We start from the raw sequence: 24,792 nt of genomic DNA on the forward strand, positions 1-24,792 counted from the left end.
ACCAACTGCATTCAAGCTTTTGCCAGTGACCTTTAAAACGTCACTTGTGATGAAAGAGAGTCAGATCTTTTAAGGAGGGGTGGGTCGGATGATGACTTTGGTGAATGTAAAACACATTTTAATTTTAATTTTAAAGTGCAACATGCCGCGGTGATTTCAATCTAATGTCTAATCGTAACGGTTTGTCTGATTATAAAGCCTTCACGTCCCGGAAGCAGCGGAATTTGGGAGATTGGTCTAGAGCTGTAAAGTCAAGTTAGACACTCATGACCAAGTACATACCGGAAGTAAGACACCTTTAGCTTTCAAATTAAAGTCACAAACTGCCAGGAAGCGTCAGCACCGTGTTCTTTTAAAAAAAGCTGGTTTTATTGTGAAAGTCACAACCGGAAGTGGATTTTTTATTTTTTGTTGCTGGAGAAAGAGCAGCAGTTAAACGTGTGGTGTCACTGTCGGAAAACACGGGGATACAAACAAACCTGAAGACTCCGTTAACAGCAGAGCTAAATCCGGGAGAAAAAGGCGGAGAAGCGACGCCGGTACGTGCTGCTCGGTCCCCGGCCGCCCCGGAGAGATGGACGTCCGACGTGGGGTGTAGACTTCTGCGGCGGGACTGAAGGTGAGCGCCCAGCCGCCTGCCTGGCCCCCGGTTCCGCTGCTCGGTCATTTCTCCTGCTGGAACAGGTGTACACGCCGCCTTGCGAAGCAAGGACACGTCCCGTTGTCTTTGGCTTAAAACAAACTTTAAAGTTGCCTTTTAAACGCAGCGCGCCGTGACATGCAAGTAGCAGGATACCCGGCCATGGTCGAGGCAGCTGGAATAAAATATTAATGCTCAAGATGGTACCGTTACAGATAGCCGTTAGGGCAATACCATACACAGATGTATGTTTATTGCGGGCCCGTGTGTAAATAGTGCCATCCTCCTGTCAGCCGGATGCTGCCTGTCAGTGTTTTGATGGCTGATGAAGCCCCCGACATCACGGCACGCCTCTGCTACACAGGCGGTTACACACTGAGGCTTTCCCCCCACAGTCCGGCCCCAGTCCGGACAGGGAGAGGCCACCGACCGTCAACCGGTGTGTTTGTGACGGTAGACAGGAGTCACACCACTGTGGGTCTACCGCCTTTATCCTAAATTCACTTTACTCATTCAAATCCCTGTACTTAACGCAACTCAGTATATCATAAACACTTATAATGACATGTAGTAGTCTGTGTTTTATTCAGTTAATCCTTACATGACATACATGCAATACAATAAGTGTTTTTTTGTATATATTTTGTTTATATATATATATATATATATATATATATATATATATATATATATATATATATATATATATAACAAAAAAGACTGAAAAATAAAAAAGCACATCGCTTATATATTGCTATCCTAAATTAGTCCGAGGTTTGTCTGCAATGACCACTGCCGTATTGTGTGATTGGATGAATACAACCCACAATTGTCTAATGTCCCGTCTAGACACTAATAGGTTTTAGGGCAAGCTGGGTTGAATGCAGGCACTCTGGTCAAAGTCTTTGAATAAGACACGTCACACAATGCCAGCTTATCAGCGGCTAAGTTTCGGTAAGGCACAGCAGTGTGCGTACTGGTAGTTTCATCAGCCAAACACGCTGCAAACTAATACCCCCTCACTGCGCGCACATAGCAGACCGGGGGTCAGAGATGCACTCAGATGTGTTATCACTTGATGACCCGACCAGCTGGGGGCCGGTTAAGAGGAGTGAGTGAGGAGTCAGCAGGCGGTCGATGGATATATGAAACAGGCAATGAAAGGTCTTTGGAGAAAGTATGAGTCACTGCAACCATGAAGGGTCCTTGAGCATGCAGCCATAACTGGTCACCCAAAATATAATGACATTTGCTGCAGCAGAATGCGAGATTAGCCGTGGACAGACCCAGAGGTGCACACTCACTCAGAGACGCATGCGTGCACATTATTTCAGCCATGATCCTCCTGGCTGAGGAAATAGCGTCACAGTTCAATGGCCTAGTTAGAGCAGGACTTTTTAAGCGGATGCATATATTAATATTTGAGTTTTAAAAATGCCACTGCCTGATATTCTTTATATTTTATTTTGACGTTAACGATGTGTACTGAGTAGGACATGGTTGAAAATAAACTTGTCAGAGCTGTCTGCTATACAATATGTTGTGTGGTTCTATTTCTAAACTACGTCAATCATCTATTGAATTTCTATACTGCAATTTTGTGTCGCTTATCTGTTGAGTAATATGCTCATATCAATATATCTGAGATAAGCTAATATCGGCCCGATACATCCACCTGGAAAATTCATCCATCAGGAAGTTGTGTAAAAATATTATTGCCCAATGTTTAATCATAACTTTTAAGCACAATTTAACAGTTTCCGAGTAAAGTACGTAATCACCTTTTACTTGCTCATTAAAAGCAGGTTTTTTTTTACCAAAAAAAAAACTGTGACCCCTTTCCAAATGAGTGCATTTACATTTTTTAGGGCACACACGCTGTAATTCTTTACATGGAACTCATTAAAAAACTTTTTCTGAAAGAGAAACGTGCTTCCCATGCTCCCACTGAGTTACCCATAAAGTTCTCTCATAACCTACCCGCCCCTTTCAGAGTCCGGCCTCTTTGTGGTCTCCTTTCAGTGGCTGCAGGCATGTTGGTATACAGCGCAGATGTAAAGGGGTTTTTCAGTATTTGCGCCGCTATTCAAAAGTCAGCGTGACAACCTAATTCATGTAACCCAGAGGTGAGAAGCTGAGACACAGGCTGCTTCTTTTCCCGCAGCTGAATTTCCATGGTGTCAGTTTCAAGTTCTTATTAAAAGCTCTATTTTTGGAAAGCAATCTGCTAAAAGTTTGTCTGCAGGTGAGAGCGGGAGTAGACCAGAGTTTAGAGTGTCCTCAGGATGTGAATCGTTTGATAAAACAGGATAAGGTCAGAGAGGAGTGGCATCGTGTGAGCTCACTGAGGTGTTGAAGGGCATAAAAGAAGAGAGGAGTGAGAGGATTAGACGCACCGTGCACTATCAAAGTGACCTGAGTGGCCCCGTAATCACACGCAGACCAAAATAACCACCGGAGAGCTGTACATTATTGCTGCTGTTATGAGGCCACTGGAAACAGCTGTGTGGCATGTTTGAGAGCGCAGCCTGTCATTATGTTCAGGTAGCATGTTTTTCAGCAGTGTGTGTCATGGAAAGCAGAGTCCATTGGTGTAGTGGTGCTCTTTGAAGCAGTTATCATGCAAATATTCAGTGGTCTACTATTGTGGCTGGCAAAGAGAGGAATGCTGACTTGCCAAGTGGATATCTGGTCCTCCTGTTTTAGATTATTATCCGGCACATTAGAGTCCTACTTCTATGAAATGTGCAATATAAATAAAAGGTTATCATGCTTTACTTTTTCCCAGGCTGCATACATATACAACTAGAAAAGAGCCCTCAGTAAAGGCAAGTGTGTCTGTATATACCACTGCTGTAATGTTTGACTCTATCTCGATTAGCAGTGTGTCTGATGTGTTTTTTACTCGCACAACAGATGCGATGTCAGACCGGTTCTGTGCAGGCGCGCATCTCAGCTCTGTGCCACAGGCATAACTGCGACTGGATGCGTTTATTTAGGCTTCAAGTGTATACTGAGTGAACTGACACCCCCCCTGAAGACAATGAAAGTGAGCAAATTGCCCCCCCCCCCACTGTAACAGTGTTCAAAATTTCACGCTAACGTACTTTTATACTAAGTATGACGTAAAATTGAGCATACTGCAATCACACCACATTATTATGCATATTTTGTGTATGCACGAAAGTCCTGTAGACTACATTACAGCACATACTCAACTGCTCCACAATGCATTGCTTGTGGGTGCCTTGAGACCGGTCATCAGTCTAGTGAGATTTGGAGCCATGGCAGGCTAAAACCTGATATGTCACTTTACTGTATTACGTTTTTAATATGTTTTCATGCTAGAAAATAACCGTTTAGATTTCCGATCTTTGGTCAGTTTATCTAAATACCACCTGTTCGGAAATTTGCTGCTGTTGTAGAGGTGAGAGCTGCTGCTGAGGTCCATTGAAAACGGCCCGGCTGTCTGTTGAGCATACATCCGTCTGCTGGTAAATTCATACTTAATTAATTTGTTTTGTAGAAAATATGGAGGTCATTTTTGTGTAACTTAAATTTGATTATTGTCCTAAAGAAATAGCGGCACCTTTTTATTTCTATTTTTTACAGGATGTACTGGTATATACAAATGGTACAATACACCTCACACCACACATACTCCTCTCAGCGGTCATGCCTGGATTTCATGTAGTAGTAGACTTCCTGTCTGGGGCCTGGCATCAGGAAGTGGGGTGCCTGCCTAATCAGGCAGAGGTAAACATGCCCTCGGAGGCAAAATTCCTCAGATGGACTACAGAGCATGTGTCAATGTTCAGCCAACAAGAAAACAAGGTTGCACTCGTGAAGTGGGTCCAAAGATACACATCCACATGTCAAAGCAAAGAGAAAACAAAATAATCAATGAGTCCTGTGTGTGGTGATCAAACAGGAGCGAAACACAGAAGAGTTTGATTTGACTTCCTTTTAGTGTTTTTGTTCTTTGAGCCTGAAAGAGCCTGTATTTTTTCAAGAATGAAGCCTTTCTACAACAACACACCATCCTGCAACATTAAAAGAGCTGTGTCACTTTTTTTCTGGACTCAACATTTGTCTCGTCCATCGAGACTTTCTGTCTGAAGCAGACAAGTGAAACACTGGTGGAGTGACACGCTGATCCCGGTTCAGTGCTGCTGTTGATGACATCTGTTGGATACTGATATCTGCTAGGAATTTCACACGGCTGGAGGGAAGTGTGTTTGCACATGTCTTTGTGTGTGTGTGTGTGTGTGTGTGTGTGTGTGTGTGTGTGTGTGTTGTTTACAGAAGGTGGGACCTGTTTGGTTACACACTCTATCCACAGATCCTGTGAATGTGTTTGTGTTAGTAGGTGCAGGCAACTGCAAAGAAAATGCTGAACAGGTACAGAGGGGAAAGGGGCTTGTGGGGTTGAGCGCTGCAGAGAGGACACTGCAGTAAATACAGGCACACGTGTGATGGAGGAGGTGAAGTGTAGGTGAGGAGAATGTGTGCAGTCCTCTCCTGCCACGCTGTGTCACACTGTCCTTAAAATACATTTCTTTTCCTTTTTTCTTCTCTCAGACCACCTCTGCCCTTTGATTTGTCCTGCCCTTCACCACTGACACGTCTCGCATGGACTGACCTCCCCATCCTTCGCCTAAAACTCCCCTTTCTTCCCCTAAATATCCAGACGATGGGCCCAGTGTCCCTGTGCTTCAGGAGATGTCTCTGGGTCGGCTCCTGCGACGTGCCTCCTCTAAGGCCTCCGACTTCCTGACCTTTAACCCCGGGGCGGGGGGTTCATCGCTGCGCTCGGGCTTGGACGGCGAGATCATCTTCTCCAAAAATAATGTTTGCGTGCACCCCGCAGAGCCGCTGCCTGGCCTGGCAGAGCATCACCCAGGTGAGGCTGGATCGACGTCGAAGACGTCTTTCCCGCTGCATGCCTGTGTGACGGGAGTGGAGACGGGGAGAGAACCGTTCTGACCGACTTTCCTGTCAGCTACGTTATTAATGCAGCGTCCCTGCGGATTCTTAAAAAGCCTAAAAAAAAATGTCTTTAATTTGATTTCAAAGTGCAGCAGCCCTTTTTGGGACATGAAGTAAGGTGAGGAATCATTTGATGTCCCGAATTATAATTTCGGAGTGCAGTGATAATGTCACAACCCCTCGACTGGCATATTGCTTGACAAGCCATGGGAAGTTCAAATGAATAGCATCTTTAAACAATGAGGTCGTTCAGACTGCTCACCATTAGATATAAAAAGGCTTTAAGACAAGATAGGGAAGAAACAAAAGGCAATATAAAAAGACAAATATAATAAAATAAAGTAACATAAAAATGTAACATAAACACAGACTTGATAAAAGGCACAGAAGTTGCCACTAGTCCTCTCTCTGCAAATATACAGGAGAATGGGTTTGCTTATCATTTTACCATAAAACACCGTCAAGCTTTCTAACAGCAAAGAGTCTAAAACGCATTGCATATTCACAGATGTTGACCAGATGTCCTGCTGTCAGCACTACACAGGCTTTTATAGGGCTTTTCACTTTACAACTGTAAACACAATATTCCTCCTTTTACTAAGACTGCCGTAATACAAAATAAAATATGTTTACCGCTGCTTTGTCCATGCATCTGAAGAATGTGTGATTCTGACCTTTTTTAAAGTGTTTAAAATGTGAACATGGCCATGGTGTGTACATTTTGAACTTGTCCTAGCATGAACACGATAGCATGTCCTTAATTTCTTCTCTTGTGATCCTCCATATATATATGTGTGCGCGTGTGTGTGTGTAGCAAGGTAGTGACTGGCCTCTGAGAGTGTGTCCTCATCTCATTGTGTGTTTTATCTCCTCTCAGGTTTCATGTTTGTCTTTGTGTTGCAGCTTTCTGCAACTTATCAAAAAGGTTTTGGCATTTCCTCTTATGTTACCCGGACTTGTTTCCAAACATGAATATTTTTTTTGTCTGTGGTTTATGTTGCCCCCTTCAGGCTACCTGTGCGTCCACACGGAGAAGGATGAGAGCCTTGGCACCACTCTTATTCTAACCTGGGTGCCCAACTCCCGCATCCAGAGGCAGGACGAGGAGGCGTTACGCTACATCACACCAGAGAGCTCCCCTGTACGCAGGAATGCACGGCGTCGAGGCCGACGGTAAAGTCCCTTCTTAAAATGTGTGTCCTCAAGGCCTTTAAAATGCCCTGGCGTGTTAATATAACATAGTCTGTTTAGAAGAAGTGGACATATTAACCTTGACGTCACCCATTTATTGTGGACTATTGTTTTGAAGCCTCGACTTTGTCATTTTGGACGTCGCCATCTTGTTTTTTTGCAACCAGAAGTGACACGTGAGGGTGGAGTTACCAGAAGTGGACACTGAATAATCATTTTAATTACCAAAATGTTACAATTGGACTTCTTTTTTCGCCCCGTTGGACATTAGAACGTTTAAATTGCTTCTGCTATGGATTCACTGTTATAATGACAATAAAAGTTACATCTATTAAAGAACAACGGAAGCTAATTCATTAGAAAAAGACATCAAGTTAAAGTATTAGACTGAGATTAGACACATTATCAGTATTACACATGATAATGATAATGTTTTCAACCACCCTTCCCCTCCAGACCCCACTCCCGTCACCCAGCAGCCCAGGAGGAAGATGAGGATGAGGAGCGGAACATCACCAGCAGCACCTCCGCAGAGAGCCACAGCCTGGCGGTGGAGGCCTCGCACCAGCAGCAGCTGCCATCGACAGGGGAGGAGGGCGACGAGGGCTCCTGCGAGCTGTCGGACGAAGTGAGTCGGGACAGCACCATGGGGTCGGACTCGGACACTTTCTCCTCCCCGTTCTGCCTGTCCCCCGTCAGCGAGGCCCTCTGCGAAAGCAGCGGCTCCGTCTTCCTGGACAGTGAAAGCAGGTTAGTCGGTTGAAATGGGTTTCGTTCACGATCTGTATTTTGTTATTTTACACTGCACAGTTACGTTTATTCTTTGTCATTCAGCAGTGTGAAAATAAGTATTTTGTCATGGGTCCTGTCCCATGGAATACCACCTCGGACATTTGTTGCATGTCACATCCTTCTCTCTCTCTCAAAACCTCCATTCCGGCCCACCTTTTAAAGCTTTTCAGTGAGTTAATGTTTGTATTGCTCAGAAACGGTCAGCAAAGTCTTTTCGTTGGTTAATTCTACGATGTGGTAATTTTCTAACTTGTATTTAGTGATATTGTTTCACAAGCATCCACCAGATGGTGCTTGTGAGAGTTTACCTGTGTGACTGCTATTCCTCTTTGCCTTTTTTTTTGGTGCTTTTTTTACATAATAATTTCTATGACAACATCTCATAATTTGATAGTTTTTGTAAGTGCAGCACCAGCATCTGAGGCATTTATTGTGGATTATTGTTTTGACGCCTCGGGTTTGTCATTTTGGACGTCGCCATCTTGTTTTCTTGCATATCTGAGGTATTAATTATTAAAATTTGACGATATAGCTAATTATAGTCTAAAAATGTCACAGCCGTCAATGCTGAAAAAAAAAGAATTAATTATGACCGTATTATTGAAAGTCAACCAATCATGAATTTAGAGGCTTATAACACCCATACAAGTACATATAAAATGTACTGAATTGTAATAACTGCATTGTGTGTTATCACCGATATCCTCACCCATCTATTTGAGTTGGTATCGGGCCGATATCGATATCTGTTTCTCTATGTTTTTAAACATATTCTTCATATTAGAATATTTTCATTTATTTTGTAGAAATCATGAATCCTAAAATCCGAAATTTGCCTAAGAGGGTTTTACAATCTGTAGAACATACGACCTGCTCGATCTCGGGACCTGAGATCGGCACAGGGAAACCTCGCCCAAAAAACCTTTAGCGGGGGGGAAAAAAGAAAGAAACCTTCGGGAGAGCAACAGATGAGTTCCCTTCTCTCAGGATGAACAGCAGTACAGTAGATGTCATGTGTACAGAATGAACAACGCAGAGTTACAACACATTCAATAAATATGACATAAATTATTCATATCATGAGAGTAGTAGGCAGAATGATGATGAAAAATGTGTAACCACTAATAACAACAGCAGCAGTGGATATTCACATAGTAATGATAATAAAAGCAGTAATGGTATCGACAATAGTAAATAGCAATGCGACTAATAATAATAATAATAGTAGTGGGTAACCCCACATTTAGGGAGTGCAACCCTCTCGTGGGATAATATGGTACTTTAATCTCCTTCAGATATGATGGTGCCTCACCAATTAATGATGTAATTGAGGGAGCCAGTTCAGAGGAGCTACTTCAGGAGTAATATGATCTCCTTTCCTCGTTGTTGTTGGTACACATGCAGCATCAGTCTGGATCAACTTATTAGAGCAGCTTGATATTAAGGAATGCAGTAATCCAGTCTAGAAGTAGCAAATGCATACGCTCATTTTTCTGCATTGCTTTCAGACGAGATGATGCAGTTGTGTATTTCAGTCATTTTTCAAACCACTATTGACAAAGTTCATTTTCTGAATATGCAAACAAACAATCTGGTTCACATTCAGTAAGATTTGATCCAAAACGTCAACCGTTTCTCATTGAGCTGCAATGCAATGTTACTATATTGGGTTAAACACAAGGAGTCAGTCGGCAGAATACTCACTTCATGTAAGTTGTTGTGAATCATGTAAATTGTGATCTCTAGTGAGGACAGACCCAATCTGAGAAAAGGATGTAGGGAAGAAAACTAAATCCTCAGAGTGTGCTGTAGAATATTTTAAGGATGTGTATGTTTGAGTGTCTGTCTGTGTGTTATTCCTGCACTCCTTTCAGTCCTACAACTATTATATAATGATTATAGTCAATACTTTACTCTCTCAGTTGATATTCTACGTAGATTGGAATCAAAACGTATCGGCCATGTGTGTGTACACATACATGGACTTTGACTCTGGTTACACATTGCTCTCGCCATACATACGATAAACAAATAAACAGGGGAAATATTAAAAAAAGACATTTAAGACAACAGTAGAACACAAGCTAAGCATTGACATTAACAAACGGTCACATGAGTTGTATTTACATCGGCTCTGAGCTGCATTGCTCTGAGGACAAGATGTTTAGACACAAAACGTCAGCAGTTTCCATCTGAGGAACTCTGAATGTCGAGCTGTTGACAAGCTGTCACAGCTAATGTATTGCACAGTAATGCAGATGGCCATTTGTTTCACATTCAGTTACCCTGAACTACCACAAGGTGGAGCCAAAAATAAAAGAATTCCTTGCAGCGTGAGTGAGAGTTTACCCTCGGAGGCCACACGGTGGCTTCCTGAATGTGCCACTGAGGGTGAAATCAGGTAGATGACTTCTATCAGGGGGCATGACATGTTTACGAAGCTCAAGATGGGCTCAATCTCTTGAAGCGGCTGTCAATCTGAATGTCTTATAATGTCACAGATGGCCCAAAATAGTTCCCCAAATCCTAAAAACCTCCAACCTCAGTGCTTCCAGATACTGCTATCTAATCAAGCGAGCCATCTGGACAGCGATTGTGTTGCTGTTCGGACCTCACGGCCGCTTGACTTCACGGTTCCCTCCGCGGTCGTTTCCTCACGCAGCTATTTGGCCGGACTTGTTACCCAGAATGTGTGCGCCTGTGTCAGTGTGTGTGTGTGTGTTTAGGCTTTTTTAACCACTCTCAGACCCCAGCTTGCTGTAAGTGCAGTCAGTGTGTGACTTGGCAGCGCGCTCCGTTTCACAGCTTCTAACCTTTACGCTGTCCTTCTCTTCCTCCCTTGCTCTGTGCTGTTAGTGTGTCTCCTCTGCTCTTTGGCACTCCATCCTCTCCGCTGCCTGTTTTGTCTTCTCCTGCAGGGCTTCTGCTCTCTCCTCTCTCTCCGTCCATTCCTTCCTCTCTTCATTTAGCATCCTGTCCTCTTGCTCATTCTCTCTCTGTTTTTCTCAATATTGTTTCTTTCTGTGTTGCCCTCCTCTTAAATATCTCTACCCTCTTCCTCCCCTTCCCTTACCAAAGTCTGTGTGAAGCCCTTTGATTCCCAGTGCTCCCGGGGTTGTTGTGCTGGGCTGAATGTCAGCTCTCCGGATTAGAGGACTGAAGAGAGTGGAGCAGCAGCCAAAACCCTGGAACCCACTCAATCTTTCTTTCTCTCTCTCTTGCTTTAATTGACACTGTTAAGGGGCCAGGAACTGGAAACATGTCACTTGGAATCATTCAAAGAGAAAGAGCCGCGTATGTGAGAGCGAGAGCGGATGAAAGGGGGGAGGGGAAAAAGAAATCCACAGCAATATCTGTCAAGCCGCATAACAAGTTCCTTTAAAGTTTAACAGTAGTTCATGAAACCGCTGTTGACTGTCGCTGTGCACTGCCCTGTTGCAGAGCTTCAGCATGAGATTATGTCTGATAAGTGGTTTCCAATGTTTTTGGGCTTGTGATGCCTGAAGCAACAATCATTTACATATATTTATATGTACGTGTTGCAGTCGTGACCGCAGTTTTATTCCAATTTATTATTGTTCAGGGTGCTGAAGAGATAAATGTCTCCCATTGAAATACATTGAATACTTGATTAAAAACATTATTATGTATTAGAAATAGTTTTGTATTTCCTTTTTTATTATTTATTAGACCCTTCCTTAGAAGTTTTCCTCTATTGCTTTACAACATAACAGTTCAGGCCAAAAAATAAAAATACACATTTTGCCTCTTACCGTTGCTATTTATCAGTCGAGGTTGTTTTGGTGTGAGTAGAGATGTCTGCCTTCTTTCCAATATAATCAAATGGTACTCGGCTTGTGGCGCTCAAAGCGGCAAAGAAAATACATTTGAGAAAACCCAATAGCAAAAACTCTTCCTTTAACCATACACTGCTCACAACAAACTCTGTTGGATTATCTTGAGTAACTGGGTCATTATTTTTGGAAAGAGACATTGCTTTTAAAGTTTTTCAGCTGTTTTTTGGGGGCTGCTTTGGTAAAAGGAGGGAAAATATGTTTTTTTAGATTTTTTGGCTGAACTGTCACTTTAAATTATAGGAGACACAGATGAACAGAATACAACACTTTAATGTGGAAGTGAAAACAGATCTATGCAGTAGGTCTCAATAATTTTTGAATAGAAAAAACTACATTAGTCAAGTAGTTTGAACTGATTGCAGGTATCTGGAATCAATGCTGTAAAGAGGGAACACTGTCATAATGTGCTGTTCTGGGATTAATAGAATACCACAAAATGCATAAATAAGACAAATGTCAGTTGTGTTGCTCCTAACTTCAAACTGTGCTGACCACTTTCCAGTGTTGTCACTGCAGAGATCCCTCTTCCCCCTCCCTCATCTCTCCAGGGATTAGCTGAAGGGCCTGGGAGTCCCTGCAGGCTTGTAGCACTTGGTCCTGGTTCTCAGGGTGACCTGGCAGCACCTTCCCCCAGGGTACAGCTTTGTGTACGTGGAGAGAGGTGTTATGGAGGGCCTCGGGGCAGTTTTGATCTCGCCCCGGCCTGGTGGGACATGCTGCTGCTGCTGCTGCTGCTGCTGCAGCCTGATACCATCAAAACAGCTTGTTTACATAATGTACTCTCTGTACGGTTTACGGCCTGGCTGCTGCCTGCATCAGCGGCCTGCAGCACATGAACTGAATCCGGCCGTTGACACTGACAGACGTTGTTAATCAGTCCCCGAGTTCCCGCTTGAATGCAGCACTGCGGAGGATCCGCGCTTTGATGCCAAGAATCATGTGCTTTCTCGCCACATTTTCCATGGCTTTTGCACTTTTATTTATACCAAAGTGTTTTGTACTGAAAGCGTGCAAGAAGACTGAGGGAAATGTGGGCTGTATATGGGCTCATTAACCTTGTTAACAACCCGAGCTTGACCGCTATTGGACTAGTGAAAAAGCGAAGACAGTAGTCCTTTTAAAGTATATTTCTGACGGCTTTGCTTCCTTACCAGAGCCGTCTGTGCCTCTCTCCCAGTCTCTTTGTATTCAACAGGCTGGTTAGTGGCATGATACATGATACAGGGAGCAGTAAATCACTAGATAGCAGAGGAAACTGTGCAGCTTGGATTGATCAGCCTTGTTATTTTCCCATCTGCTTACAGGGAAATGATTAGCCGGACATGATTGATTCAGGGAGTACGAGATTAGACTCGGCCCGCCTCCCTCGTCTTTTCAAAGTACTACCAACGTGCCACTTGCGGTCACCTGTAACAATGGTGTAAATAGATAATAGTTTTCGTTGTAATTTTGTACTTAATTTATAACAAAAAGATACTTTTAAATTCACACATGCATTCAAACGAAAAAGATAACCAGTTATTGTTGCATTTGATTCATAGTGTAAATTGTGTAAATATAAATGTGTTTTTGATAGCTAGTGGTCAGAAAATAACTTAATGTAGATGTCTGCGTCTCAAATGTCAGTGGGTTTAACACATTTCTGTTTCTCAGCAGTTAGCATGACTCGGGACGTGTTTGAGGGTGCATTATGGTCATTAGCTATGGTGTGTGTGTGGGTGTGGGTGGGTGTGGGTGTGCAGAGGAACACATTGAACATGCTAGCCACCGATTTCTAGTATTAAAACGTGTGTGTGTGTTTGCTGTGGTACAGGATGAAGATTTGTGTTTGTCACATACACAACTTTGTGTGTGTGTGTGTGTGTGTGTGTGTGCGTGCGTGTGTGTGTGTGTGTGCGTGTGTGTGTGTGTGTGTCCTCCTACAGCAGAGGAACCCTCGGCTCAGGTTTCAGTGCCGGGAACAACATGCTGGCCATGGGGGAATGACAGGGGAAATTGGACGACAGACAGTGTGATTTGTGTGTGTGTGTGTGTACAGATTTTCCTGTGTGTGTGTGTGTGTGTGTGTGTCCTCAGAAGCCTCTATGCATTCCTCCCATTCTCAGCCTTTTGGACCATACTGAGACACAAACATCAGGGCTGAACTATATGTCTGCACAATTATTGCTGGGCTAAACACTGCTGGCAGCTGTCTGCACAAGATGTATTATTAATGTTCCTCGTGGAAGAATGGCTCCGTTTCTGAATAAGGAGCACAAGAATGGCGAGATTTTTATCTAGAAGAATTAAATAATAAGTCTCAGTTATTTTATTTAATGGGAACCATAACTCTATTTCCTTCAGCATAATCAAGCTCCAAAAATGTTTTGTTCTTTGCTTGTTTTTGCCAGGGAGCTATGTGAGGAGTCGATGACCCACTCCGCGAGCTCCGCCTCCAGCCTGGACAGCCACGCCCCCTCTGAGAGCGGCGGCCAGTTCCATGGCGTGCGGTGGGAGGAGCAGAAGGTGCTGGTTCTGGAGCAGTTGTGCGGCGTTTTCAGGGTGGACCTGGGTCACATGCGGTCGCTGAGACTCTTCTTCTGGTCAGTGGGGAACATCAAGGTCACCGGGAGGTCATGAGGGGGTCACCTACTGTGTTCCAGGACAGAGTCGATTTATTTTATTATAAGAAATGTAAAATGTGTTTTGAGATATAATTACAGAGAAGCAGGGAGTGACAAGTGGTTTACGCCTGCTTTAATAAATACATTATTTCTTAATCTTTTGTGTTTTTATCTTTTTCTTTCATTCTTTTTTCATGTCGTTTAGCGATGAGGCGTGTACAAGTGGTCAGCTGGTGATTGCCAGCCGAGAGAGCCAATATAAGATTCTCCACTTCCATCATGCCGGCCTAGACAAGCTGGCTGAGGTCTTCCAACAGTGGAAGTGCTGCAGGGAAACTCAGCTTAAAGACCAGGTCGGGTTGCAATCCAAAATCCGGTTTGGCATCTATAGTTTATAGAAACGAAGACATTTTTCAGCTTTTTCCCCCCCCCCAGTTTTCTACTCAAATATTGGTTCTGTGCCCCACAATTTCCAGCTCAATTGATTCTCTCTCCGTCAGGTATCTGATGAGAAATCCTGCATGCAGTTTTCCATCCAGAGGCCCACCCTGCCGTCCGCTGAGACTCACCCGGAGGAGAAGCTCTATCGGCGGCTTGATGTCACCACCTGGCTACGTCACCTCAACCACAACGGGCAGGTGGAGGAGGAGTATAAGCTACGCAAGGTATGTCTGTGCGTGTGCGTGTTTCGACAATCCCGTTTTCAAAAGTCTCATCTGCTGCTTTCCACACAGTCAAGAATTTTTTTTTTTACATTTTCTTCCATTTGCTTCTCTTAATCACACATATACGGAAAGTCATTTTGAAAGAGAAACCCAGAGGGTATAACTCTCAGTTTGATGCAGCTGAAAGGGCTGGTCTTAGGCAATATCCCCCGGTGAGTCATTTGAGTTCTCTGAGTTGACTCTGATAAAGGTTCACCATCTTACTGAAATAAGTCAGTGGCAGTTAGAATGTGACCGAAAACATTTCCTCTGTGAACATGCAACTGCAGGAACAGAAGAGCACTCTCATGCTGGCCGTGCAGATTACATTGTGTTTGTTTTTTAGGGAGTTTTTCAGCGTGTCTTGCAACACCTGTGACATCACTTACTGTGGTCCAGTCAGATGATGCTTGAGTGTAAGCTTTGTTATCACAACTGTCTGAATGGAGTTTGATATGTTCTTTAAAGGAAGTGATCCTGCACTGGGTGACCCCTGTTTGCTCTTTTGTGCCCACTGTGTTTGTCTCCCACTTTCTGCCAGGCCATCTTCTTCGGCGGTATCGACCCATCCATCCGCGGCGAGGTGTGGCCCTTCCTGCTGCACTATTACAGCTATGACTCCACCTCTCAGGAGAGAGAGGCCTGGAGACTACAAAAACGCTCCCTCTATCATGACATCCAGCAGAGGAGGTGGGGAACAGATAAATTTGTGTGTGTGTGTGTGTGTGTGTGTGTGTTTGTTTGATTTCCTGGCTGCTGATAACATCCGAGCCACAAAATGAAAAGTTGCTTCACGTTCCGGAAATCAAATCGCTCTTAAAAAGCCTGACCGAGACGCAGCAGATCGGCCGTCACGTGGCTGCAGTATCGGCTGCCGAGCGCTCAGTCAGTCAAACATTAAACCGCGTGCGAGTCTGTCGTGGATCCGCATCACCGGCGCTGAGCAATCAATAGGCACAATCAGGGAAGTGTTAAGGGGAGGTGCCGGGTGTGAAATAAAAGGTCTCTGGAGAGAAAACATGTCAGCAGTTATCAGATCATACTCCCTCCTCAGAAGGAAAAAAAACACAAACGCACACACACGCACGCCCTTCTTCATTTGTCTCCACCCCTGAACCAAAAGGTTGAGTGTGCACATATTTCCACACGTTCTACCGCTTTGTCTGTAATTAATATGATAATTAGACAGGTTTCATCTGTATGGCCTCTTAACACTCTGAGTGCGTCAGAAGGTCTTATCGAAGACAGGTAATTAGAGACCGTGTTCTGTCTCTGATGTGGATTCCTTTCAAGAGCATTTGACTTGAGCAGCCTCCGGGGCCACTGGTTGATCATTAAGAGCAAGGACACATGTCTGTGGTTCCTTGTTTCCTAACCTTGTGTCCTTGCCTCAGCTGTGATAACTAAGCAGCTGCAAAGGGAAGCGACGCAGCTGTAACAACTGCAGATGTAGAGCTACAGTGAACAGAATGAGTGGAAAAAGTGAATAATTAAGATATTGACATTGTGGAAAAAAACACTGAACGACCGCTTTTTAGAATTAAAAAAAAAAAACTTTTTCATTAAGCTCAATATATTTACACAAAAGCTAAACAAAACATACAAAATACATAAAAAGACATCCATTTAGTTTATGCTATCATACATAAATTAGATTTCATCATCACATAGTACAGAGTTGGTTCTTCTTTCAGGTATTACATGAAGGATATCTATATTTACCAAACAACTATATTTACGTTTTAATTTCTTCAAATGCTGCTTGTTATGTTTATTGTTTGTTCGCAAGTCAAGCTTTTGTTTGTAAAACCTTTTGAATGTGTCATGTAACATTAATATAAAAATATGTCTTCTTTGGCTGGTTTTTAAGAGGAAGAGGAAGTGCGAAGACTAGATTTAACTATATTCTATTTTTGATTCGGGTTTGTGGAAAAGAAACGGAAGTTCACTTCTCTCCGTCAGTCACATTGTCTTTGTTCATAGATGGAACTTCAGATATGTCAGAACATGTTTGGAGTTACTTTCTTGAAAATTAGCTTGAATTATTTATGAAATATCCAAATAATTGCTTGTTAAATGTTCTGTTTATCAACTAATTTCTAAACTGTCTCAAGTTTCAACATATTTCATATTTCATGTGAATGATTTATTGTTTTACGTTAGAAACAGTTTCATTGTTTGTATTTTGTTCTCTTTTGTTTTTATTTCCTTGATGACGATTTGTGTATTTTCTATTAACTAAGTCTTTAAATGCCGTGCCATGTGGCATTGGTCTGTGCTGTGTATGTGTCCCCTGTAAGAGAAAACATGAATTAAAATGAATAGATATGAGTCCAGGGCAGAGGAAATGTCTACAATGATTATGTTCCTATTCAATGTTTCTATATAAACACAGCTATATTTTTGCTTAAACATACCAGCTGCAGACATTTAAAGTTATGAAAACATGTGCTGAACTCTTGAGCATCAGAGAGAGAGAGAGAGAAACTAAACCATTGCGTGGCGTTGCATCAGGTGTGAGCTCACTATTCCTAGTGGGGCCACATGGAAAACAAACAGTGTTAATTAAATCCCCTCTGCTTGTTAGGACTTGGGTACGTTAGTGCCACACACAGAGTACATTGCTAATATAGTCCCGAACATTTCGAGGGATGGATGGGGGTTTTATGGTTGTGGTATTATCCTCAGCGGAGCACTTGATGGTGAAATACCCCGTCAGTCCACTGCTTGCCCACCCCCGCATTGTTTCATTCATTTGCGGCTAACCATTAGCGTTTTACACCAGAGTAACATTTGAGGTTACGATTTTATAACGCAATGTTTCTTTTATATATCCATCTTAATTGCCTTAATTTCCTTTGAGATTGCGCTGAAAAACTTTCTTAAACATTCTTTTAAATGTATCATGAAACACTTCTCTTGTTTAAGAAAACAACTGTGCTTTCTTTTTTTTTTGGCTTGTATCTAATTTGTCCGATCCCGCCCGATGTCTGTGTGTGTTTCTCAGATTGTCCATGAGCCCAGAGGAGCACAGCGAGTTCTGGAGAAAGGTCCAGTTCACCGTGGACAAAGACGTGGTGAGAACAGACCGCAGCAACAACTTCTTCAGAGGAGAGAATAACCCAAATGTGGAGATCATGAGGTCAGACTACTTTCTTTCTCTCCAGATCTCTGTCTCCTTCACCCTCACCTCCTCTCAATCCATCCTTATCATTCCTATTGCTCAGCCCAACGCACAGGCGTACCTACTCATTTCATATTCTGAACCCTCGGGGAGCTACAAATGAGTTTCATGCTTTATTGACTCTGACTAAGCCGTCGGAGCACTTTTGATGCATACTCAGAGCTAATGGCTTTCTAAACGAGGAGCAAGAGGATTTAAATAGCATATTAGTTCAGTGGCTCTCATCGAGGCTTCTGCTGTTTGTCAAGGTATTATGTCTTGTGCTGCATCTGGGGCGATCCCAGGGCTGCGCATGTCCAGATGCACCGCACTCATCTCGTGCTCCTTGGTTATCTCGCACCTATTGTACTGATCGGTCGCAAATAACTTGCTGTGTGTTATTCAGGTTTAAGCATGCAATTTTATTGTTCTTTGTATTTTCCAAAACGCATAACCACTGCAAAGTCTGCATCCCAAAAAAACAACCTCCATCCTATCTATTTTTGCTGTTTAATATTTCACTGATGACAATAAAAAAAAAAAAAGCCCTGAGGGTTTTTCCTTTGTTTTACAACCCTCACTGATGCACAAGGACTGCCAGGGAAGTTTACTTCAAAGTAGTAGCCATATACAAAAAAAAAGAGGAAAAAACAAGAAAGATCATTAATTAGCTCCCTGGTTACCAGAGGGGTTGGCATAGCAACTGCTTAAGCGGGGCTTGTCATGTTTTTTCTGGGCATTACCAGCGATGCTAAAGCACACGTTGGATCATTCAGTGTTTGGGCGGGACCATACTTTTTAGTGGTTTTGGCTGGGCTACAACACACAAACAAAATGAGCTGTTTATGACACTACTTTGCTGTTTATGATATTAGACGTTGTGTTTTGTCGCTGTTCTCGACTCAGGCGGACTCTGCTCAACTACGCAGTGTTTAATCCAGACATGGGCTACTGCCAGGGCATGTCCGACCTGGTGGCCCCCCTGCTCACCGAGATCCAGGACGAAAGTGACACCTTTTGGTGCTTCGTCGGCCTCATGGAGAACACCATCTTCATCAGCTCCCCGCGTGATGAAGACATGGAGAGGCAGCTGGTGGGATGTTTGTGTGTTTGTCTTTTGAGTCAGACAAATGTCAGATTGTATCGTAGAAGTGGGGGGGAAAAAAACTGGAATTATGCTTCTGCGGAGATGAACATAAAGGAGGTAGTGTACTTCGAAGGTCAAATAGCTTTGGAGCACACACACACACACACACACACACACACACACACCGACAAACACAGTTTTCCTCCATCAGAATTGTATGGGCTGTGTCCGACAATCCAACATTCATCTACTTCACGCTGTGATTGGTCAGCTGTGAGAACATAAGCTTATCTATCTATCTATCTATCTATCTATCTATCTATCTATCTATCTATCTATCTATCTATCTATCTATCTATCTATCTATCTATCTATCTATCTATCTATCTATCTATCTATCTAAATTTGTTTGTTGCAGTAGCAGCAAGCAAACTATATAGAATACAATAACAAAGCAGAACATATCAAATTTAAGAAAATGGAAAGTTCATATAAAGTATACAGTGAAATAGACATAACATTACATTAACTAACTGAATGATAAAAGTGGTGCTAGGGTTATGGATATTGATTCAACTGAACCGCCTCCAGATGTACTTGCGGGAGCTGCTGCGCCTCATGCTGCCCCGCTTCCACCAGCACCTGACCAGGCTGGGGGAGGACGGCCTGCAGCTGCTCTTCTGCCATCGCTGGATCCTGCTCTGCTTCAAGCGAGAGTTCCCCGACACCGAGGCTCTGCGCATGTGGGAGGCCTGCTGGGCCCACTATCAGGTCAGGGCAAAGTCTGAGCGGCTCCTTCGCATGCACAAGTTTGTACGAAAAAAAAACTTTGAATGAACGAGTGCCCGACTGCATTCTGTTTCACTGCGGCACGACATTTATGATGATTTAACATTGTCCATGTTATCCCTGTGAAGATTGTCACCACAGACTGTAATCCTCCTAAGTACCTATAATATGTCATATTATCACATATATTTTTGAAGGGGTTTAATGGTTTTTATTAGTCAGTGATCCTTTTCATTAACATTCAATCCCACATTTGGATTTAGTGCACTTTGATACATTTAAATACTTCATGAAAGCATCACAGCTTTACAATGTAGACTAAACAGATTAAGAGAACTGTTAATAACAGTAATTAAGACTTTACAACAGCACCAGTTCAAGACCTTCACACTCCCTGGTGGATATTTTCAGCTTCAGGCAAAACCTTGTTTTTGAATCTCACATACATACCAGATGGACCCAAAGCAAGAATTTCTGATTGACATTGGATTTTTTTGTGAATGGACGACTTCAAGTAATAATAGATTGTTTTCGACTGCGTCTGAAATTAAATCGATGCACACAGTCATACTCCATTTATACAAAAAATTTTAAACTCTCTTCCATTTCAATTTCCGGATACTATATCTTCATAATTAGCATTTCCTTGACCTGGGGTTCACTGTGTCTGTTCTTTGTCTTTCTTGGCTCTATCAAGTCCTAAAGAAACCTGCTAATTTGAATTCAAGTAAAAACCTGCTCACCAGCCTCTTTCCCTCTCTGCATAGACGGACTACTTCCACCTGTTTCTGTGTGTGTCCATCATTGTTCTCTATGGGGAGGATGTGTCAGAACAGCAGCTCGCCACGGACCAAATGTTGCAACACTTCAGCAACCTCTCCATGCACATGAATGGAGAACTGGTGCTACGCAAGGTACGCCTCTGGGTTTTCTTGCCTTTTCTGTCACCTGTGTATACCCAAATTGAATGGTTATTCATTCACCCATAAATATTTGAATAATCGTTGGTTTATGATCATGCTCGCAGCAATTCTTCGACAGACTGCCTCGGTACATTGAATTCAAATCGGTGTAGTAGTAGCCCTGCCCGATGCCGCAGCAAAGCCGCTCTGACATACTGTAACCTGCCCACAGAGGCCTTGAGGTGCTAAATGGGATGCTGCCATGCCGTGCAGAGGATTTATGATCTGCATCCCTGTTCCTGTGTTTGTGCCGGAGTCCTCATGTTTATGGATGCTGTGTTAGTGCAGCTGCAACCACAGGCAGGGAGTTCATTTTAGCATGCAGCAGACGCTACTCCTTTTGTTGTTGCTTGAGATTCTGTATCCGATGCACGCCGGCTTTTTAGCTTCAGGTACCACACAGCAATGCTGACCTTGACATTGTTTTGTTACCTGAGTCAAGGGTATTCATGTATTTGAATGTTTTTATCCACTGGGTTTGATATATGGAACAAGCTATTTTGCATTGCCACTTTTGTTTTGTCAATTCACTCTTTCATATAATGTAGTTAATCTTGCCACTTTTGCCCTGCTCTTACAGGCCCGCAGCCTTCTCTACCAGTTCCGCCTGCTACCCAGAATCCCCTGCAGCCTACATGACCTTTGTAAACTGTGTGGCCCGGGGATGTGGGACAGCCGCTACATCCCCACTGTGGAGTGTTCTGGTGAACACCCAGACTCACAAAGCTGCCCCTATGGAGGCACCTCCACCCCCCAGCCCTCCTCACCCTCCCTGTTATCCTCACCAAACCTCACCCCCACGCCTCCACCAGAGGGCAAGAAAGGCTCCAAAACCCGGGATATTTTCACCTTCCGGAAACAGTCCTGAGGAGAAGGCTCTGGGAAGCTTTGCTGGTCTCAGCTCACATTGGCAACGGTTTTGAATCCATCTCCTGGATTCCTGAACTACTTGCCACCCTCTGACTCCTCTCCCCAAAGTCCCTCCATCTTACTGAGGATGTTTGTCACTTGGTCCTTTCATGAGGTGCAATGAAGAACACTGCCTTACCAGATTGATATTTGCAACGTACAGCATCACATGAATCCACAAAGAGCCAGAAGTCAAAAAGCTAGAAGCTGCTTTCCTCTCGTGGCTGTTTGGACAATCACCGGGTGCTGCTGCGTTGGTCTGGAGCTACTTCAGGTTCGAGTCTGCTGCTGGTTTGGCACACTTCCAGGGGCTTTGTGGGCAGGGGTCACATCAGGGTCTGAGGCAACCGGCCTGAAGTCGTGCAGACTCTGACCGAGGGGTCAAATGAAACTGGAGATTCATTCACGGGACTTGAACTTGAACTTTTTGAAAATGTTGCCCTGTTCTCACAATGGAATATTTGTGTGAATATCAAATGACATGTCTGAGCAAGACATTTTAAAAATGAAATCCAAACCTTCGCCGTTAACATAGAAGGGTTAACCTACAAATAGGATTATAACGAGTTACTGGTACTTTTAAGTTTTGTTTAATTTAATTTTCAAACAAGTGAATGTTTGCGTTTATATCAGCAGTTACAAATATTTAGCAATACTATATTCTTGCATGAACGATTCTTGACATATAGAGGGCACAACTAAAGCCCAAAACAGAAGTAAGAATGTGTGTACACAACAAACACATCGTGATAGGGCTCTGCTTATTTCCTCATCAGATTGTGGAGAGGAACATTTTGGTGATTTGTCTTTGTTATAATGGTGTTTCCTGACAGACGGTAGGAAGCCAGGCATATGTTTCCCTCTGATAAAAGTCAGACGCAAACGTTAATTTCACCTGTCGAGCAATAGGAGCGTAACCATTTACACATTACCATCGTGTGAAGTATTGGATTGATATGACAGCGCTGTCTGCCAAAGAAAGCATAAATCATGTTTTATCCTGATAGAAACATTCACAGCCTGATGTTTTACTTGAAGTTTTGTCTTTTGTGTTGAACCATGTTTACACAGGGTTGTGCACAGTGTGTGAGCATGTGTGTGTGTGTGTGTGCGCGAAGTTGGGGGGGGGTTTCTTCCCTCTCCAGCGGTCTCTCCACATTCACCTTAAAATGGCAACGCACTATCAACACTAAGAATCAGTCCACATGAATGTATTTTTTTTGTTGTTGCTTCATTTCACTCCACTGCGTGTCTGTGTGCGTGTGCGTGTCTGTGTGTGTAAACTGGAGTGACCTCTCAACATCTGGTAATGAGTTGGAGAACAGCCATCGAGGGCCTCCCTCCCTGACCATTCTCTTTAATTATAGCAGTCATCACGGGGAGAAAAAGAGAAGGAAAGTAAAGCGGGCTCTAGAGAGAAGAAAATAAATAAAGGAGAGATGGTGAGAAAAGTGTGATTTAAGCTTTGCACAGGGATCTATAGTGATCTACATCTTGCCTCTGGGATTCACAAGTCTCAAAGACAAAGGCAGTCTCCACTCTGATGTGTTTGAGTGACACTCCGGGGGCTGAAAACATCTTCAAATTGCTGCTGAAATGTAACATTAAGACCTTCAATCAGCCCCGCCCCCCCTCTCCTCCCCGCCCCTCTCTCTTAGCAAGCAGTCTCTGCAAATGACATTCATAACTGCTCCTTTTCCTCATTAGTTATCATGTGCACATGCTTTCTGGATACGCCCGCAGAGTTTTCAAGATTGGGTTGCTGCGTCAAAAAGAGCAAAGTCAGAGATGCACGATGGGAAAGTAATCAAAGTGTGTGTATGTGTGTGTGTGTGTGTGTGTGTTTGTGTCTGTATGAAATCACATTGTCTACACAGGCACCGGGACTCACGAGCCGAATCAATGACCACTTCTTTGACCAGTCATCACTGAATGTACAATGTTGCTGTTGATCTCTATGCTAGGTTGATGAATTACACACCTCAGAGAAAAAGAGATGATTCTTATTCTTGGAATTAATAAAAACAAAGATGTACTTTAAAGAAAAACGGCTGGTGAGCGTTTTATAAATACCTTTCTGAGAATGAAAGACTTGTGATTGTGATCTGCTAGTTACGCAACGCTGGATTTACAGAACCACCAACAATATTTTTTCATCATTAAACACCACTGAAGTCATAGCATAAACTGTGTATTGTTATATTTATTCATGAAGTAAACATATGGGACATCCGGATTAATATAGAAAGAAAATCTAAATAATTACTGAGACGAAATACATTCATACCAATAATATTGCCATAATACTACTAATAGTTTGGTAATCAGTTTACACTAACCTACTTTCTAGACATGAATATGTTCTATTTTTCAGTGTTATATTTTTTTGTAAAAAACTGTTTACTGTATGCATCTATGAATAAAAGATAACGCAAACAATGGAATATCCACCCCAAAACAGAATTCACAACCCCCTTGGAAAAAATGGCTAAAGAAATCATAATCATCAAGTATGCAATTGAATGCTTTCTCATACTCTTTACTACAACTGTATAGCTGGAAATTTGATGTCAATAGACTGAAATACACTTTTATAAAAGAGATTCATGTTATGGTCACATTTACTGTTTATTTGACTGTTTTACTTTATAGCACTGTTTCCATAGAGTTGCTACAAATAACATGAATCCACCTAGAAAAAAAAGTTGTAAATGCAATATTACCAACATGTATTCATAACTTTAGAGCTCAGTGCTACAGACGGATGAAAGGAGAACACAGGACCTACGGTGGGTTTTGAGATATCCTCAGATTTGTCTGAATGAATGAATGAAAAGTACTTTATTAATCTCCAAGGAGAAATTGCTAGCGAGTTGAAAAGAATGATGTCATGCTCGTTGGTGTCACTGCTTCAATGCAACCCGCTTGCCCTGTAGTATGAATACGAAGTAGTATAACACATAACAGTGCTTCGTAGCAGGCATAACAGACTCCATATGAGGGCCCGGAGCCCTCACAGTGCAGGTCAGTCAAATGTGACCAAGATGGCTGCTGACTGGCGCCTCCATGAGGCTTTCCATGTCTTCCTGTCTGCCCAGAACCATAA

At 42.9% G+C, this 24,792-nt stretch overlaps 1 protein-coding gene across 2 annotated transcripts; it reads left to right on the forward strand.

Annotated features, from left to right (window-relative positions):
* Positions 1-424: 424 nt before the first annotated feature.
* tbc1d16 (TBC1 domain family, member 16) lies at positions 425-23,896 on the forward strand. Of its 2 annotated transcripts, XM_068579489.1 has the most exons (13): positions 425-619; positions 5,331-5,543; positions 6,640-6,802; positions 7,277-7,570; positions 13,860-14,051; positions 14,278-14,425; positions 14,573-14,737; positions 15,318-15,466; positions 17,784-17,918; positions 18,846-19,032; positions 19,618-19,797; positions 20,583-20,729; positions 21,358-23,896. In XM_068579489.1, exons 2-13 carry the CDS (start codon positions 5,363-5,365, stop codon positions 21,643-21,645), a joined length of 2,229 nt encoding a protein of 742 aa, XP_068435590.1. In that variant the 5' UTR covers positions 425-619; positions 5,331-5,362; the 3' UTR covers positions 21,646-23,896. The 2 variants fall into 2 exon arrangements, with proteins under 2 accessions (XP_068435590.1, XP_068435591.1); XM_068579490.1 differs by lacking the exon at positions 425-619 and having other exon boundaries at positions 5,264-5,543.
* The last annotated feature ends 896 nt before the right edge of the window (positions 23,897-24,792 follow it).

Source organism: Clinocottus analis, unplaced genomic scaffold (genome assembly GCF_023055335.1).
Source record: "Clinocottus analis isolate CAN_PGR_092001 unplaced genomic scaffold, fCliAna1.0.p SCAF_16, whole genome shotgun sequence".
NCBI lineage: Eukaryota > Metazoa > Chordata > Actinopteri > Perciformes > Cottidae > Clinocottus > Clinocottus analis.

Excerpts from the sequence above, each read along its gene's own strand:
- tbc1d16 (XM_068579489.1), top strand. The coding sequence starts at position 5,363 with ATGTCTCTGGGTCGGCTCCTGCGACGTGCCTCCTCTAAGGCCTCCGAC. Across the intron at positions 5,544-6,639 it reads CCTGGCAGAGCATCACCCAG|GCTACCTGTGCGTCCACACG; the intron begins GTGAGGCTGGAT and ends TGCCCCCTTCAG. Across the intron at positions 15,467-17,783 it reads CATGACATCCAGCAGAGGAG|ATTGTCCATGAGCCCAGAGG; the intron begins GTGGGGAACAGA and ends TGTGTTTCTCAG.